The sequence below is a fragment of the Salvelinus fontinalis genome, unplaced genomic scaffold (assembly GCF_029448725.1).
Source record: "Salvelinus fontinalis isolate EN_2023a unplaced genomic scaffold, ASM2944872v1 scaffold_1440, whole genome shotgun sequence".
Taxonomy (NCBI): domain Eukaryota; kingdom Metazoa; phylum Chordata; class Actinopteri; order Salmoniformes; family Salmonidae; genus Salvelinus; species Salvelinus fontinalis.
In genome coordinates, this window is record NW_026601649.1 from 26,385 (window position 1) to 39,906 (window position 13,522).

At 44.2% G+C, this 13,522-nt stretch overlaps 2 protein-coding genes across 3 annotated transcripts; both read right to left on the bottom strand.

Moving 5' to 3' along the window:
- Positions 1-286: 286 nt before the first annotated feature.
- On the bottom strand, positions 287-6,921 carry LOC129849322 (uncharacterized). Of its 2 annotated transcripts, none has more exons than XM_055916257.1 (11): positions 6,492-6,921; positions 6,271-6,326; positions 5,583-5,655; positions 5,362-5,434; positions 4,974-5,117; positions 3,883-4,872; positions 3,564-3,702; positions 3,261-3,343; positions 2,055-2,198; positions 1,726-1,858; positions 287-1,576 (listed from the first exon to the last, which is right to left on the bottom strand). In XM_055916257.1, exons 1-11 carry the CDS (start codon positions 6,519-6,521, stop codon positions 772-774), a joined length of 2,670 nt encoding a protein of 889 aa, XP_055772232.1. In that variant the 5' UTR covers positions 6,522-6,921; the 3' UTR covers positions 287-771. The 2 variants fall into 2 exon arrangements, with proteins under 2 accessions (XP_055772232.1, XP_055772231.1); XM_055916256.1 differs by having other exon boundaries at positions 3,546-3,702.
- Positions 6,922-7,174: 253 nt separating this feature from the next.
- LOC129849321 (formin-like protein 2) lies at positions 7,175-10,425 on the bottom strand (the record flags this gene model as incomplete). Its single annotated transcript, XM_055916255.1, has 6 exons — positions 7,175-9,008; positions 9,093-9,222; positions 9,464-9,562; positions 9,693-9,794; positions 9,944-10,107; positions 10,281-10,425. Coding segments are annotated over 6 exons (720 nt in total), but the record flags the coding sequence as incomplete, so codon positions are not given.
- Between the last annotated feature and the right edge of the window lie 3,097 nt (positions 10,426-13,522).

Genomic DNA, 13,522 nt, shown 5'->3' on the forward strand with positions numbered 1-13,522 from the left:
GACTTCTTTCATTCTTTTTGCAAGTAGTAGCCATTATTATTAAGAAGACAAAATGGACGCCAGTTATGGATGAGCAGAACTTATTTTTAGGCTTTAGGTATCAGTGTTATTAAACCCTGACTCATTGTAGGAGGGAGTACATTGTTTTCAATACCTAACAATACATCATATTTCCTTCTCCCTTAATTCAAATGATGGGTTGGTTGTTTAGCATCAAAAACTGACACGTGCTCAGCTCTGGGGCAAAAGAGATAGGGTTGGCATAGATTGTTGATAACATGTCAACTATATTTCATCTCCAATGTTTATTGAAAACATAAATGAAGTTGTACAATGAGCACTTGTCTCTCAAATACACCATTACAGTTGTTGGTTAGCTAGCTAGGGGATTTTAGCCATACTAGCATTGACGTGACATCAGTCAAAACAAGACATGATATAAAAACAAATACAACTAGCTGAAATGAGCCGGTAACGATTCCCCACATGGCAGTTTCTTGTCATTGTTGCTAGCAATCTGGCCATCCAGAATCACAACATATGGCCTTCTCCCCCATTGAAGCGTGTGCTTCGTTTTAACCCGTCTTTAAAGTAAAGAAGAAATAGTAACGAATAAAGAATAAATATTTAATTTGCCATTTTATTCAAATAAAGTACAATTAAAAAGAAACCTAAAAAAAATACATTGGTTATTTTATTACATTGGAATAGATTCAGACTACCTCGCTGTGTGTGTGTGTGTGTGTGTGTGTGTGTGTGTGTCTCTCTGTCTCATCGCTTGAGGTCTTGCTTTATAGTTCTCTGCAAGCTGGCAATGCTGGCGTCCAGAGCGGCCAGCCCGTTCCGGAACTCCTGTTCGTCACGCGTGTCAAAGGTTGAGCTTGACCCTGCACTCCAATCAGAAGCCAAGGATCTGACCTCACATAAGGAGAGGCCGGTGGAGTCAAGCGAAGAGTTCCGCCCCTTGCCCGGTGATGCCATATCCATGTCCAGACGGCGACGGTGACTCTGGGACAGGTCAGAGTGTCCAGCGCCATTAGAGCAGAGTCCGTTTGATTGGTGGAGATTAGAAAATAGGCTTTTTAATTGAGGGAAACTCTCGAGGGCAACACTAAGGCTCTGAAGACCCTGTGGTCCTCCTCCTCTCTGTGACATCATCACAGTAAGCGGTGACCCCCCTCCTCTCTGTGACATAACAGGAAGCGGTGACCCCTCAACAGGAAGTGGTGAACTCACAGTCTCTCTCAGTGGGGCGAAGGCCAAAGGTGGGGTGGCTTTTCTTTCCAGAGCCACACACAGACTCACTTCCTGATCCGCAGACGCACACACACTCTGACCACCTGGTGTACACACACTGAAGTCCTGCTGGTGTGTGTAGTTGCACTCAGGGCCTTTACAGGGCAGGGAGACAGAACCACACCCCTTTTGCTCCAACGACCACAGGTATTGGCTGACTGGGTGGTCTGACGGACCCTGCTGGTTCTGGTATTGGTCCAGAGCTCGTTTAGTGAGAGGGAGGCGGGACGTAGGGATGTCAGTCACAGCAGGAGACTCAGCGACAGGGACCTGTAGAGCTCTGAGAGAGACAGAGAGAGAGAAGGGTAAAAAGAAAGAGCGGGAGGAAAAGACAGAGCGTGAGAAACAGACAGAGGACAGGTCGAGAGAGAAAAACTGTCAGTAAAAAATATAAACTCCAATCAATTATTAGAAAGTACACACACACACCTGAGGTGCTCCTGTAGTGTGTGGATCTCTGTCTCCCTCTTCTGGGTGTTGAGGGCCAGTGCAGCATTCTCCTTCTGACACTCCTGCAGCCTGCGGTTACAGCCCTGCATCTCATCCAGAGCAGACTGCACTTCTACACACAGAGACACACAGAGACACACAGAGACACACTTATATAAAGAGATGATATCCATATCAGATAATACACACAGACACCTCAGAGATCCTTTAATCTCAGCGTAATATGGATCAGTTTAAGGCCCTGATCTTCATGTATTTTAGATAGAAAATAGAAAAGAAGCTGAGTACGTTCCCCCCTCATCTATTACCTTTACTGATACGACTGCACTCCGCCTCACTCTGCTGCAGCTGACTCTGTGTGTCCACCAGGGCTTGCCGTAGCTCAGCGTTACCGTGCTGCAGCTCTTGCAGGCTTGTGTGAGCATCGTTGAGCTCCGACTGCAGAGCCGACACTAAAAGACAGAGGAGATTAGACAGCCGACACTAAGAGACAGAGGAGGTTAGACAGCCGACACTAAGAGACAGAGGAGGTTAGACAGCCGACACTGAGAGACAGAGGAGGTTAGACAGCCGACACTGAGAGACAGAGGAGGTTAGACAGCCGACACTAAGAGACAGAGGAGATTAGACAGCCGACACTAAGAGACAGAGGAGGTTAGACAGCCGACACTAAGAGACAGAGGAGGTTAGACAGCCGACACTGAGAGACAGAGGAGGTTAGACAGCCGACACTAAGAGACAGCCGACACTAAGAGACAGAGGAGGTTAGATAGCCGACACTAAGAGACAGCCGACACTAAGAGACAGAGGAGGTTAGACAGCCGACACTGAGAGACAGAGGAGGTTAGACAGCCGACACTGAGAGACAGAGGAGGTTAGACAGCCGACACTAAGAGACAGAGGAGGTTAGACAGCCGACACTGAGAGACAGAGGAGGTTAGACAGCCGACACTGAGAGACAGAGGAGGTTAGACAGCCGACACTGAGAGACAGAGGAGGTTAGACAGCCGACACTAAGAGACAGAGGAGGTTAGACAGCCGACACTGAGAGACAGAGGAGGTTAGACAGCCGACACTGAGAGACAGAGGAAGTTAGACAGCCGACACTAAGAGACAGAGGAGGTTAGACAGCCGACACTAAGAGACAGAGGAGGTTAGACAGCCGACACTAAGAGACAGAGGAGGTTAGACAGCCGACACTGAGAGACAGAGGAGGTTAGACAGCCGACACTGAGAGACAGAGGAGGTTAGACAGCCGACACTAAGAGACAGAGGAGGTTAGACAGCCGACACTAAGAGACAGAGGAGGTTAGACAGCCGACACTAAGAGACAGAGGAGGTTAGACAGCCGACACTAAGAGACAGAGGAGGTTAGACAGCCGACACTAAGAGACAGAGGAGGTTAGACAGCCGACACTAAGAGACAGAAGAGGTTAGATACTCAGATATACAGACACACAATAATAACCTCTCACTGATAGACAGTTGAAAGAGGGCCGGGCAGTTTATCTTACCGTCAGTGTCACAGTGGACATCTCTGGCCTCCCTCTCTGCTCGCTCTCTCTCCTGCAACTGTTGGTTCACTATCCTCAGACGCCTGAACACACACGTGAACACATCTTCTGTATGAAACACACACACACACACACACACACACACACACACACACACACACACACACACACACACACACACACACACACACACACACACACACACACACACAGACACACACAGACACAGACACACACACAGACACAGACACACACACACACACAGACACACACACAGACACAGACCTGAGTGATGGTGCTGACCTGCGTAGCAGTGCGTTCTCACTGCGTAGAGGTTGCAGGGCCAGAGAAATCTCAGGCTGGATGTTAGAGCTGCCCACCATGACAGGAAGTAGAGACACTGTCTGCTCCAGCTCACACACCAGACGCTCTGCTACACTGTCTACAGAGGAGGAGGGAGGGAAGAGAGAGGGAAAATGGTTTGAAGGAGAGAGAGTGAAAGAGAGAAAGAGTGAGAGAGAGTGGCGGAGATTGAATTTGATTAACATTTGATTAAATAGTCATTTTGACTGATTGATGAGTTGACTGATTATTTTGACAGGCTGGTTGATTGATTGATTACCTTGGCTAGCGAGCAGAGCCTTCAACTCTCCAAGGAGGTACTGAACAGTCATCACCTGACGAGCGGTTCCCTCTGGACTACAGCCCTTTGAGCCCAGCGACAGCGGCATGCGTGTGTAGGAGTGTGTGTGGTTGGGAGCCACATCTGGATGTGTGTGTTGTAAGTATGCCTGTACAGGCAATGGATCTTTCTGTGTGTGTGGGTGTGTGTATGCCAGCTGGGTGTGTGTTTGTATGTTAAAGCAGGTCTGGGCGCTGGTGTCTCTCACTGGACATTCCTCTTCCTCCTCTCCAGCGTTACCCTCCATGTGGCCGCAAGCCTCCCTGGCTAAGGTCCCTCCATCCTGGGTAGAAACCAGCTGCCCCCCCCTGCCCAGGGATGGAGCATCTGGGGCAGACTGGGGTTGAGTGTTGGCAAGGGGGTGAGGTTGTGGGTGAATTCCAGAGAAGAGTACTGGTGGTCCCTGACGAGAGGGAGAGCAGTAAGAAGAGATTGGATGTCCACTTTCTCCAGACACATAGCTGTCAGAGGGCAGGGGGGCAGACAGGGCTCGCCTCTCCACAGAGGGAGCACCGAGGTGCAGGCTACAGGACCTGGAGCTCCCCTGGACAGCCGGACCTCCAACCCCAGAGACGAAGCCTCCTGGCTGGGCTGCGAGGAGAGAGAGCACTGGGCCTGTGAGAGGGGCTGTGGGTAGAGAGGTAGCTACAGCTCCAGGAGAAGCTAACGGAGCTGTGGAGGTAGAGCCCCCCAGGTGGACTGATGCCACCCCAATGATGGAGCCTCCAGGCTGGGCTAGAGGGACTGAGCGGCCTGGGGGGAGTGTGTTGTTAGGGGGGAGTCTTTGGGGACTCAGGGTGGGGGTGGAGGTGGTCAGGCGACAGTTAAACCGAGCATCTGACGCCGGCTCTGACGTTCCGGCCAAACTCTGAATATTGTTCCTCATCCCAGGATACGACAGGGATGACAGGATCGTCTTCTGCACGGGAGCTGGAGCAGAGAGAGTTATCCATTTTTGCACACCACGCACTCATACCAACACATACGCACACCAACACATACACACACACAGAGACACACACAGGTCCCACCTGTTTTTTTAGCAGTCTGAGTGACAGGTCTCTTTGTCTGCTTCCTCCTCTCTGTGTCTACCCTCTCCTTTCCCAGAGTGCACAGCGGTCGGGATTTGGCGGCTCGAGTCTTCCCTGCTCCCCTGAGGGAGATTGGCTTGGCCTCTATCACACAAACACTGGTCAATAACTTCAGCTGGACATTTACATTTACATTACATTTAAGTCATTTAGCAGACGCTCTTATCCAGAGCGACTTACAAGTACATACATTCATACTTTTTTGTACTGGCCCCCCGTGGGAATCGAACCCACAACCATGGCGTTGCAAGTGCCATGCTCTACCAACTGAGCCACACGGGGCCCATGTAAATGTTCTGTGGAAACAGAGTATATAGTTGACTGGTACCTGTCGTCTCTGCCTGGAGAATGACATTGAGCAGCGCAGCACACTGATCCAGACCCTTGTGAATGGTTGTCACCTTAGAGAGAGCATAGATGCAAACCAACTTACAATCACTGTTAGGGGATTATAATTCTTATTAATATAAGACACAAATAGGCTTGTTATTAACTTGTTATAGGCTTGTTATTAACGTTGCTACTGACTGTTTATGGATGTGTTATTACCTGGTCCTCTGAGTCTGTGGAGTAGAGGGAATAAGCCGGCTCAGTAGAAGTTACTAGTGGACGCCCTGCTCCCCTACAGAAGAGTGACAGTGAATGGATATAATGACACTCTGGAACAGGCATGTGACTTATCAGTCCTGTGTGTTCTCTTACCTTGGGGGACGGACAAACTCAATATACTTTAAATTGACAAAAACCAAATGGAAACTGTAGAAATGATAATGGACCTACATTCATACAGTTTCTTGACTGTGTTCAGTTCACTAATAGCAGGTTGATGTTTATTGTCATGACTCTTTCCCTGGAGACAGAACTGAGCATTTTCCGCTAGATGGGCCAGCTGCAAAGTCCAAATCTGCTACATTGTAAAAATTAATGAAACAAAAATATGCTTTTTGGTCTTAATTTAAGGTTAGGGTTAGGCATTAGGGTTAGTAGTGTGGTTAAGTTTAGGTTAAAATCAGAATTTTATGCTACTCTACAGAGCTGCCTCCAGGGCAAGATTCATGACAACAAATGCCAATCTGCTCGCTAATAATAACCGAAATGAAAGCTAGACAGTCAAGGAGCCTTGACAATTCCAAAAACGATGGACAGAGGACTATATTTCCGATTTTTTTTGCGGCGAGGAAATACTTTTGTGCGGTCCTCCGGACTTCGTTGCAGACCCCGGGGCTAAACGACTTACCTCTTCTTTGAGCCCTGGCCCCTCCCACCTCCAGTCAGTCTTCCAGAGGATATCACCTGTCAGTCAAAAACAGGGGCTGAATCTGAATACGCTCTAAAATGGTGTCCTTTCCCTGGGAGGCTTGGGGAAAAAGCTAGACACCACCATATGAGGCTAACTACAGTCATTATCAAGACAGATAAGAGTTCGCAGGCACATTGTGAATAGCTGAGATGTCTTACCTTGTGTCTAGCAAGCCCTTGCTTTGGCATAGCTGGCTAGTCAACTGCTGTCCAAATCGAAGGAAGAAAAACGATGGTAGCTAACAAATTCTTTTCAAGAGTAGCCCTAATCAACTATCTGCAAACGGCACTAACTTTGAGTGCACAAAATGTCTGAAGCATTCTCTGACTGACTATCTAGAGCGAAACTAGTTGATGTTGTCACGTTGAAGCTTTTATTACAGTTATTATTAGCTTCTTTTTTTTATTTTTACTGGCGCTAGAATAAACAGGAACCGGCGGGTTTTGTTTGAAACGGAAAGTAACGTCGTGACCAATGAAAACATCGCTGCCAAATATCCAATGAATGTTATTGGCGGATGTAAACTGATGTCGTAATATCCAGTTTATGGATTGCATGAAGCAAATGTCACTCAAATGTAGCCCCCCCCCCTCCCTAAATGTTGGTCTGACGACGCTGAATTCGGTGTCACCATGGAGACGAGATGATACAATTTAACGCCAATTATTGTTTTATTACCATTAGCGTTTTTTAAGTGTTTCCTGGGAAAATGTGATACAAATAATATATTTTGTTGTTGGATTAATGTACATCTTACTATGGAAAGAAATGGTATGATATATATATATGTTCAATGTTACTAGTGAGGGTCTTCCAGTGGTAAACACACAGAGACACACAGTCTGACTGGATACAGTTTATTTACACAACGAGTGCAGATTAAGAATGAACATCAACACTGACAAACAGCAGGGGTGGGAGTGGGGGATAAAAGCAACAAGCGGGATTCCCTAGAAAATATATATACACGTAGAAAAGTATTGTGCTGTTGTTGTTTTTTGCAGTTAATTTTTTTAAATGATTTTTTAATGAAATGGAGCGATCCCTCTCGAGTCTCCCTAAAAGTTGGTCCCATGAGCCAGGGAAGATCATTGGTGGTGTGGTAGCCTAGTCCCATGAGCCAGGGAAGATCATTGGTGGTGTGGTAGCCTAGTCCCATGAGCCAGGGAAGATCATTGGTGGTGTGGTAGCCTAGGTGCCAGACTTTCTGCATTCAAGAACACTACATCCTTTACCTCACCTTGACAAGATCACAACAAAGGAGTCAGTTGGCTATAATGCAGAAACAGACTGGGACTTTTGGATGGTCAGGCAAGGATAAGACAGGGACCTTTATTTTAGGGTAGTAAGGGGTATCAACTCCTGTCCTCGAGGGCCACAGTGTCTACTGGTTTTCATACTTCTCTTAATCAGAGACCGATTTCTACCTGGGAAACCAGGTGTGTGTGCACTCTGCAGCCAATCATTATCAGTAACATTAAACGATCAATCAAGTGCCAGGGAGAAAGGAAAACCAGCAGGACTGAGGAACTGGAGGGCCTGAGCTTTGAAAAAAACCCTGTTGGAGGTCAAAGGTATTAAAGGTAGTAAATAGTAAACACAGTCAATGTAGTGTATGTAGCGAGCGCTGTACAAGTTTCACTGTCACACAGCAGCAGACAGAGAAGAGGGAACCTTGTAGGAGTGAGCTTTTCGAACACTATTCTCAGTGTTCAATTCTGGCATCTTACAGCTGGACGGGAGTGGGTTAAGAACCCTTTGTGATGTCATTATCAATTAGAATTGGTTGGAATGTTCAACAAGAAGAAACTCTTCAAACTTCTCCCCCTCCCTTCTTAATATCCTATGACAGCGATCATGTCATTTGCTGACATCATCACACAGCTTTAGAGACACATACTGTACATCACTAATACTAATTGGACAAAAAACAACAGTTTATTTTTGCTGTTCTGTTTTGCTTGTCATGTCTGCTATTAACTGATAAACTGGCAATGCTATGTAGCTATTAAATGACCAGACTGTGTTGCTACTAATTGTCCAGTCACTGTCATCGCGTATCAAGTTCCTCCCTCTCACCCAACACCCTTCAACAGTCTTTGGGTTTAGAGGACAGAAAGTCAAAGTGCATGGTGGGTTGCAGGTTGATTCCAGGGCTACAGTTCAGGGCTATGGGAGGGTTATAAACAGTAATAATCAGCGAAGAAGCTTCATAACATGTGTAAGTAACACAGAGGGGATGGGGGGTGGGGGGGGGCAGTGATGTCAGACCAGACAGGTGAGGTCACAGGTAATCTTGATGTCTGTCTTGCTATAGAGTTCAAAGTTCAGAGTTCAGCTTCTCTCTGGTAGAGTCACTACTCCAGAGGCTGGGTCCGTCTCTCTCTCTCTCTCCCCCCTCTCTCTAACTGCCTCTCTTTTTCCCCACGCTTCTCTCCTCTATCGCATTGTTATTTTCCTTTATCTCTCCCACCTAGCTTTCCCTCACCCCTCTCTCTCCCCTCTACCCTGTATATCTCTCCAACAGTATCTCTCCCTCATCTCTCTCTCTCTATCTCTACCATCTCTATATCTCTCTCTGAGAGTTTAGCAGTGTTATTCAGTGTGGGTGGGATCACAGAAGAAGCGAGAGCTGCGTTTGGCCGTCCTGGCAGTGAAAGGGACGGTCTTCAGCACTGCAGACAAAAAACAGCCAATCAAAACACAGCACTAAACTACTGTGTGTATTTGTGTGTGTGTGCGTGTGTGTGTGTGCCTACCTGTAATGATGTCCTCTATAGCCCCATCTTTGCCCTCGTAGACATGTCTGCTGTCTTTACCGCCCTGTCGCCTCCTCAGCTCTGTGATCAGGGACTCCGGCTGCCGCTGCTTTGGACGGTTGGACGGGGACTGTGTGTGTGTGTGTGTGTGTGTGTGTGAGAGAGGTAGAAATAAAGTAGATATGTGTTGGTGAATCAATGTATGTGTGAGGAGTAGAGAAGGAAAGATGGAGTGCGGTAAAAAGAGGGAAAGAGAAAACATCAGTCCTTCCATTTCACAGAACAGACACTGGATCTGTGAAGTCAAGGTGATGCTGTCATATCCATGGCGACAGACCGGCAGGCCTGTCTCCATGGTAACGGGGCTGTACCTTAGGCGCCTCCTGCTCCTGTTGCAGCTCCTCCTGCTCCAGCTTCTCCATCAGCGCCTGCTCTTGCCTCCTCCTCTGCTCATTCTCCTCCTCCGCCAGCTACACACACACACACACACACACACACACACACACACACACACACATTAAGTTCAACTTTGACTAGCGTCTTTGTGTATACTGTAGCTACACACGCACGCATGCACACAAACACACACATTCTGCTCACCCTGTAGGCTTTGATGAATCGTACAAACACAGGGAAGAAGACAGAGGGAGGCATGGTCTTAGAGCTGTCTCCAAAGTGCTTCACCGCATCGTCAAATGCATCCTGAGAACCATAACACAACCAGGATCAGAACACAGGACCATGAAGGACATGGGCAACACGGTCATATAACACTTTGATGTATCTGAGGTACTTGTGTGTGTTCGTTCGTGTGTGTGTGTGTGTGTGTATGAATGTGTGTGTTTTCTTGCCTGTGCGATGTGTGCGTCTTCCTGTAGTTTCTGCAGGCGAGTCTCATGTTTGCTGATAAAGTCTTTGAGGAGTGGGTTGTGGCCGTGCATGCTGTACTCCCTCCACGACAGCTCCATACCACGCTGACACTCCTTCACGTCACACACCACGTTCTCCAGGGACACTGACACACACACACAATATAATAGTTAGTTCCCTAATATCACACATCACGTTCTCCATGGACACTGACACACAAGCACAAAATATAATAGGTTAGTTCCTTAATATCACACACCACGTTCTGCAGAGAAAGACAACTGTGACACACACAAAGACAAACAGACACACACTCACCTGCGGCAGCTTTCTCTACATAGTGCAGCTCATTGTAGAACAGAGCAACTCCGGGGTATTTCTCTCTCACCACGTTGGCTATGTAATGCAGCAGGGTCTGCTTTCTGTCGGTAGTCTTAGTCTCCAGCAGCTGGGAGGAACACACACATTACCTTCTGGTGTGTATTTGACATTCAAAAGTGTGTATCAAGCTTATTATGTGTGTGTTACGTATCACAAGGTATGTATATTAGGTAGTGTGTGTTAGGAATCAGAAGGTGGGTATTAGATATTAGAAAGAGTGTGTTGGTTAATGTGTATTAGATATTAGAAAGAGTGTGTTGGTTAATGTGTATTAGAAAGAGTGTGTTGGGTAATGTGTATTAGATATTAGAAAGAGTGTGTTGGGTAATGTGTATTAGAAAGAGTGTGTTGGGTAATGTGTATTAGATATTAGAAAGAGTGTGTTGGGTAATGTGTATTAGAAAGAGTGTGTTGGGTAATGTGTATTAGAAAGAGTGTGTTGGTAATGTGTACTAGAAAGAGTGTGTTGGGTAATGTGTATTAGAAAGAGTGTGTTGGGTAATGTGTATTAGAAAGAGTGTGTTGGGTAATGTGTATTAGGTATTAAAAAGAGTGTGTTGGGTAATGTGTATTAGGTATTAAAAAGAGTGTGTTGGGTAATGTGTATTAGATAGAGTGTGTTGGGTAATGTGTATTAGATATTAGAAAGAGTGTGTTGGGTAATGTGTATTAGAAAGAGTGTGTTGGGTAATGTGTATTAGATATTAGAAAGAGTGTGTTTGGTAATGTGTATTAGGTATTAAAAAGAGTGTGTTGGGTAATGTGTATTAGATAGAGTGTGTTGGGTAATGTGTATTAGATATTAGAAAGAGTGTGTTGGGTAATGTGTATTAGAAAGAGTGTGTTTGGTAATGTGTATTAGAAAGAGTGTGTTTGGTAATGTGTATTAGATATTAGAAAGAGTGTGTTGGGTAATGTGTATTAGAAAGAGTGTGTTGGGTAATGTGTATTAGATATTAGAAAGAGTGTGTTGGGTAATGTGTATTAGAAAGAGTGTGTTGGGTAATGTGTATTAGAAAGAGTGTGTTGGGTAATGTGTATTAGAAAGAGTGTGTTGGGTAATGTGTATTAGAAAGAGTGTGTTGGGTAATGTGTATTAGAAAGAGTGTGTTGGGTAATGTGTATTAGAAAGAGTGTGTTGGTAATGTGTATTAGAAAGAGTGTGTTGGGTAATGTGTATTAGAAAGAGTGTGTTGGGTAATGTGTATTAGAAAGAGTGTGTTGGGTAATGTGTATTAGAAAGAGTGTGTTGGGTAATGTGTATTAGGTATTAAAAAGAGTGTGTTGGGTAATGTGTATTAGGTATTAAAAAGAGTGTGTTGGGTAATGTGTATTAGATAGAGTGTGTTGGGTAATGTGTATTAGATATTAGAAAGAGTGTGTTGGGTAATGTGTATTAGAAAGAGTGTGTTGGTTAATGTGTATTAGAAAGAGTGTGTTGGTTAATGTGTATTAGATATTAGAAAGAGTGTGTTGGTTAATGTGTATTAGAAAGAGTGTGTTGGGTAATGTGTATTAGATATTAGAAAGAGTGTGTTTGGTCATGTGTATTAGAAAGAGTGTGTTGGTTAATGTGTATTAGAAAGAGTGTGTTGGGTAATGTGTATTAGATATTAGAAAGAGTGTGTTTGGTAATGTGTATTAGAAAGAGTGTATTGGGTAATGTGTATTAGATATTAGAAAGAGTGTGTTGGGTAATGTGTATTAGATATTAGAAAGAGTGTGTTGGGTAATGTGTATTAGAAAGAGTGTGTTGGGTAATGTGTATTAGATATTAGAAAGAGTGTGTTGGGTAATGTGTATTAGAAAGAGTGTGTTTGGTAATGTGTATTAGAAAGAGTGTGTTGGGTAATGTGTATTAGAAAGAGTGTGTTGGGTAATGTGTATTAGAAAGAGTGTATTGGGTAATGTGTATTAGATATTAGAAAGAGTGTGTTGGGTACTGTGTATTAGAAAGAGTGTGTTTGGTAATGTGTATTAGATATTAGAAAGAGTGTGTTGGGTAATGTGTATTAGGTATTAGAAAGAGTGTATTGGGTAATGTGTATTAGATATTAGAAAGAGTGTGTTGGGTAATGTGTATTAGGTATTAGAAAGAGTGTGTTTGGTAATGTGTATTAGATATTAGAAAGAGTGTGTTGTGTAATGTGTATTAGAAAGAGTGTGTTGGGTAATGTGTATTAGATATTAGAAAGAGTGTATTGGTTAATGTGTATTAGATATTAGAAAGAGTGTGTTGGGTAATGTGTATTAGGTATTAGAAAGAGTGTGTTGGGTAATGTGTATTAGATAGAGTGTGTTGGGTAATGTGTATTAGATATTAGAAAGAGTGTGTTGGGTAATGTGTATTAGAAAGAGTGTGTTGGGTAATGTGTATTAGAAAGAGTGTATTGGGTAATGTGTATTAGATATTAGAAAGAGTGTGTTGGGTAATGTGTATTAGAAAGAGTGTGTTGGTTAATGTGTATTAGATATTAGAAAGAGTGTGTTGGGTAATGTGTATTAGATATTAGAAAGAGTGTGTTGGGTAATGTGTATTAGAAAGAGTGTGTTGGGTACTGTGTATTAGAAAGAGTGTGTTTGGTAATGTGTATTAGATATTAGAAAGAGTGTGTTTGGTAATGTGTATTAGATATTAGAAAGAGTGTGTTTGGTAATGTGTATTAGATATTAGAAAGAGTGTGTTGGGTACTGTGTATTAGAAAGAGTGTGTTGGGTAATGTGTATTAGAAAGAGTGTGTTTGGTAGTGTGTATTAGAAAGAGTGTGTTGGGTAATGTGTATTAGAAAGAGTGTGTTTGGTAGTGTGTATTAGAAAGAGTGTGTTGGTTAATGTGTATTAGATATTAGAAAGAGTGTGTTGGGTAATGTGTATTAGAAAGAGTGTGTTGGGTAATGTGTATAAGAAAGAGTGTGTTTGGTAGTGTGTATTAGAAAGAGTGTGTTGGTTAATGTGTATTAGATATTAGAAAGAGTGTGTTGGGTAATGTGTATTAGAAAGAGTGTGTTGGGTAATGTGTATTAGATATTAGAAAGAGTGTGTTGGGTAATGTGTATTAGAAAGAGTGTGTTTGGTAGTGTGTATTTGGTATTAGAAAGAGTGTGTTGGTTAATGTGTATTAGAAAGAGTGTGTTGGTTAATGTGTATTAGAAAGAGTGTGTTTGGTAATGTGTATTAGG

Excerpts from the sequence above, each read along its gene's own strand:
- LOC129849322 (XM_055916256.1), bottom strand. The coding sequence starts at position 6,521 with ATGCCAAAGCAAGGGCTTGCTAGACACAAG. Across the intron at positions 3,344-3,545 it reads AGGTCAGCACCATCACTCAG|GCGTCTGAGGATAGTGAACC; the intron begins GTCTGTGTCTGT and ends GTGTGTGTTCAG. Across the intron at positions 2,199-3,260 it reads TGTCCACTGTGACACTGACG|TGTCGGCTCTGCAGTCGGAG; the intron begins GTAAGATAAACT and ends TCTGTCTTTTAG.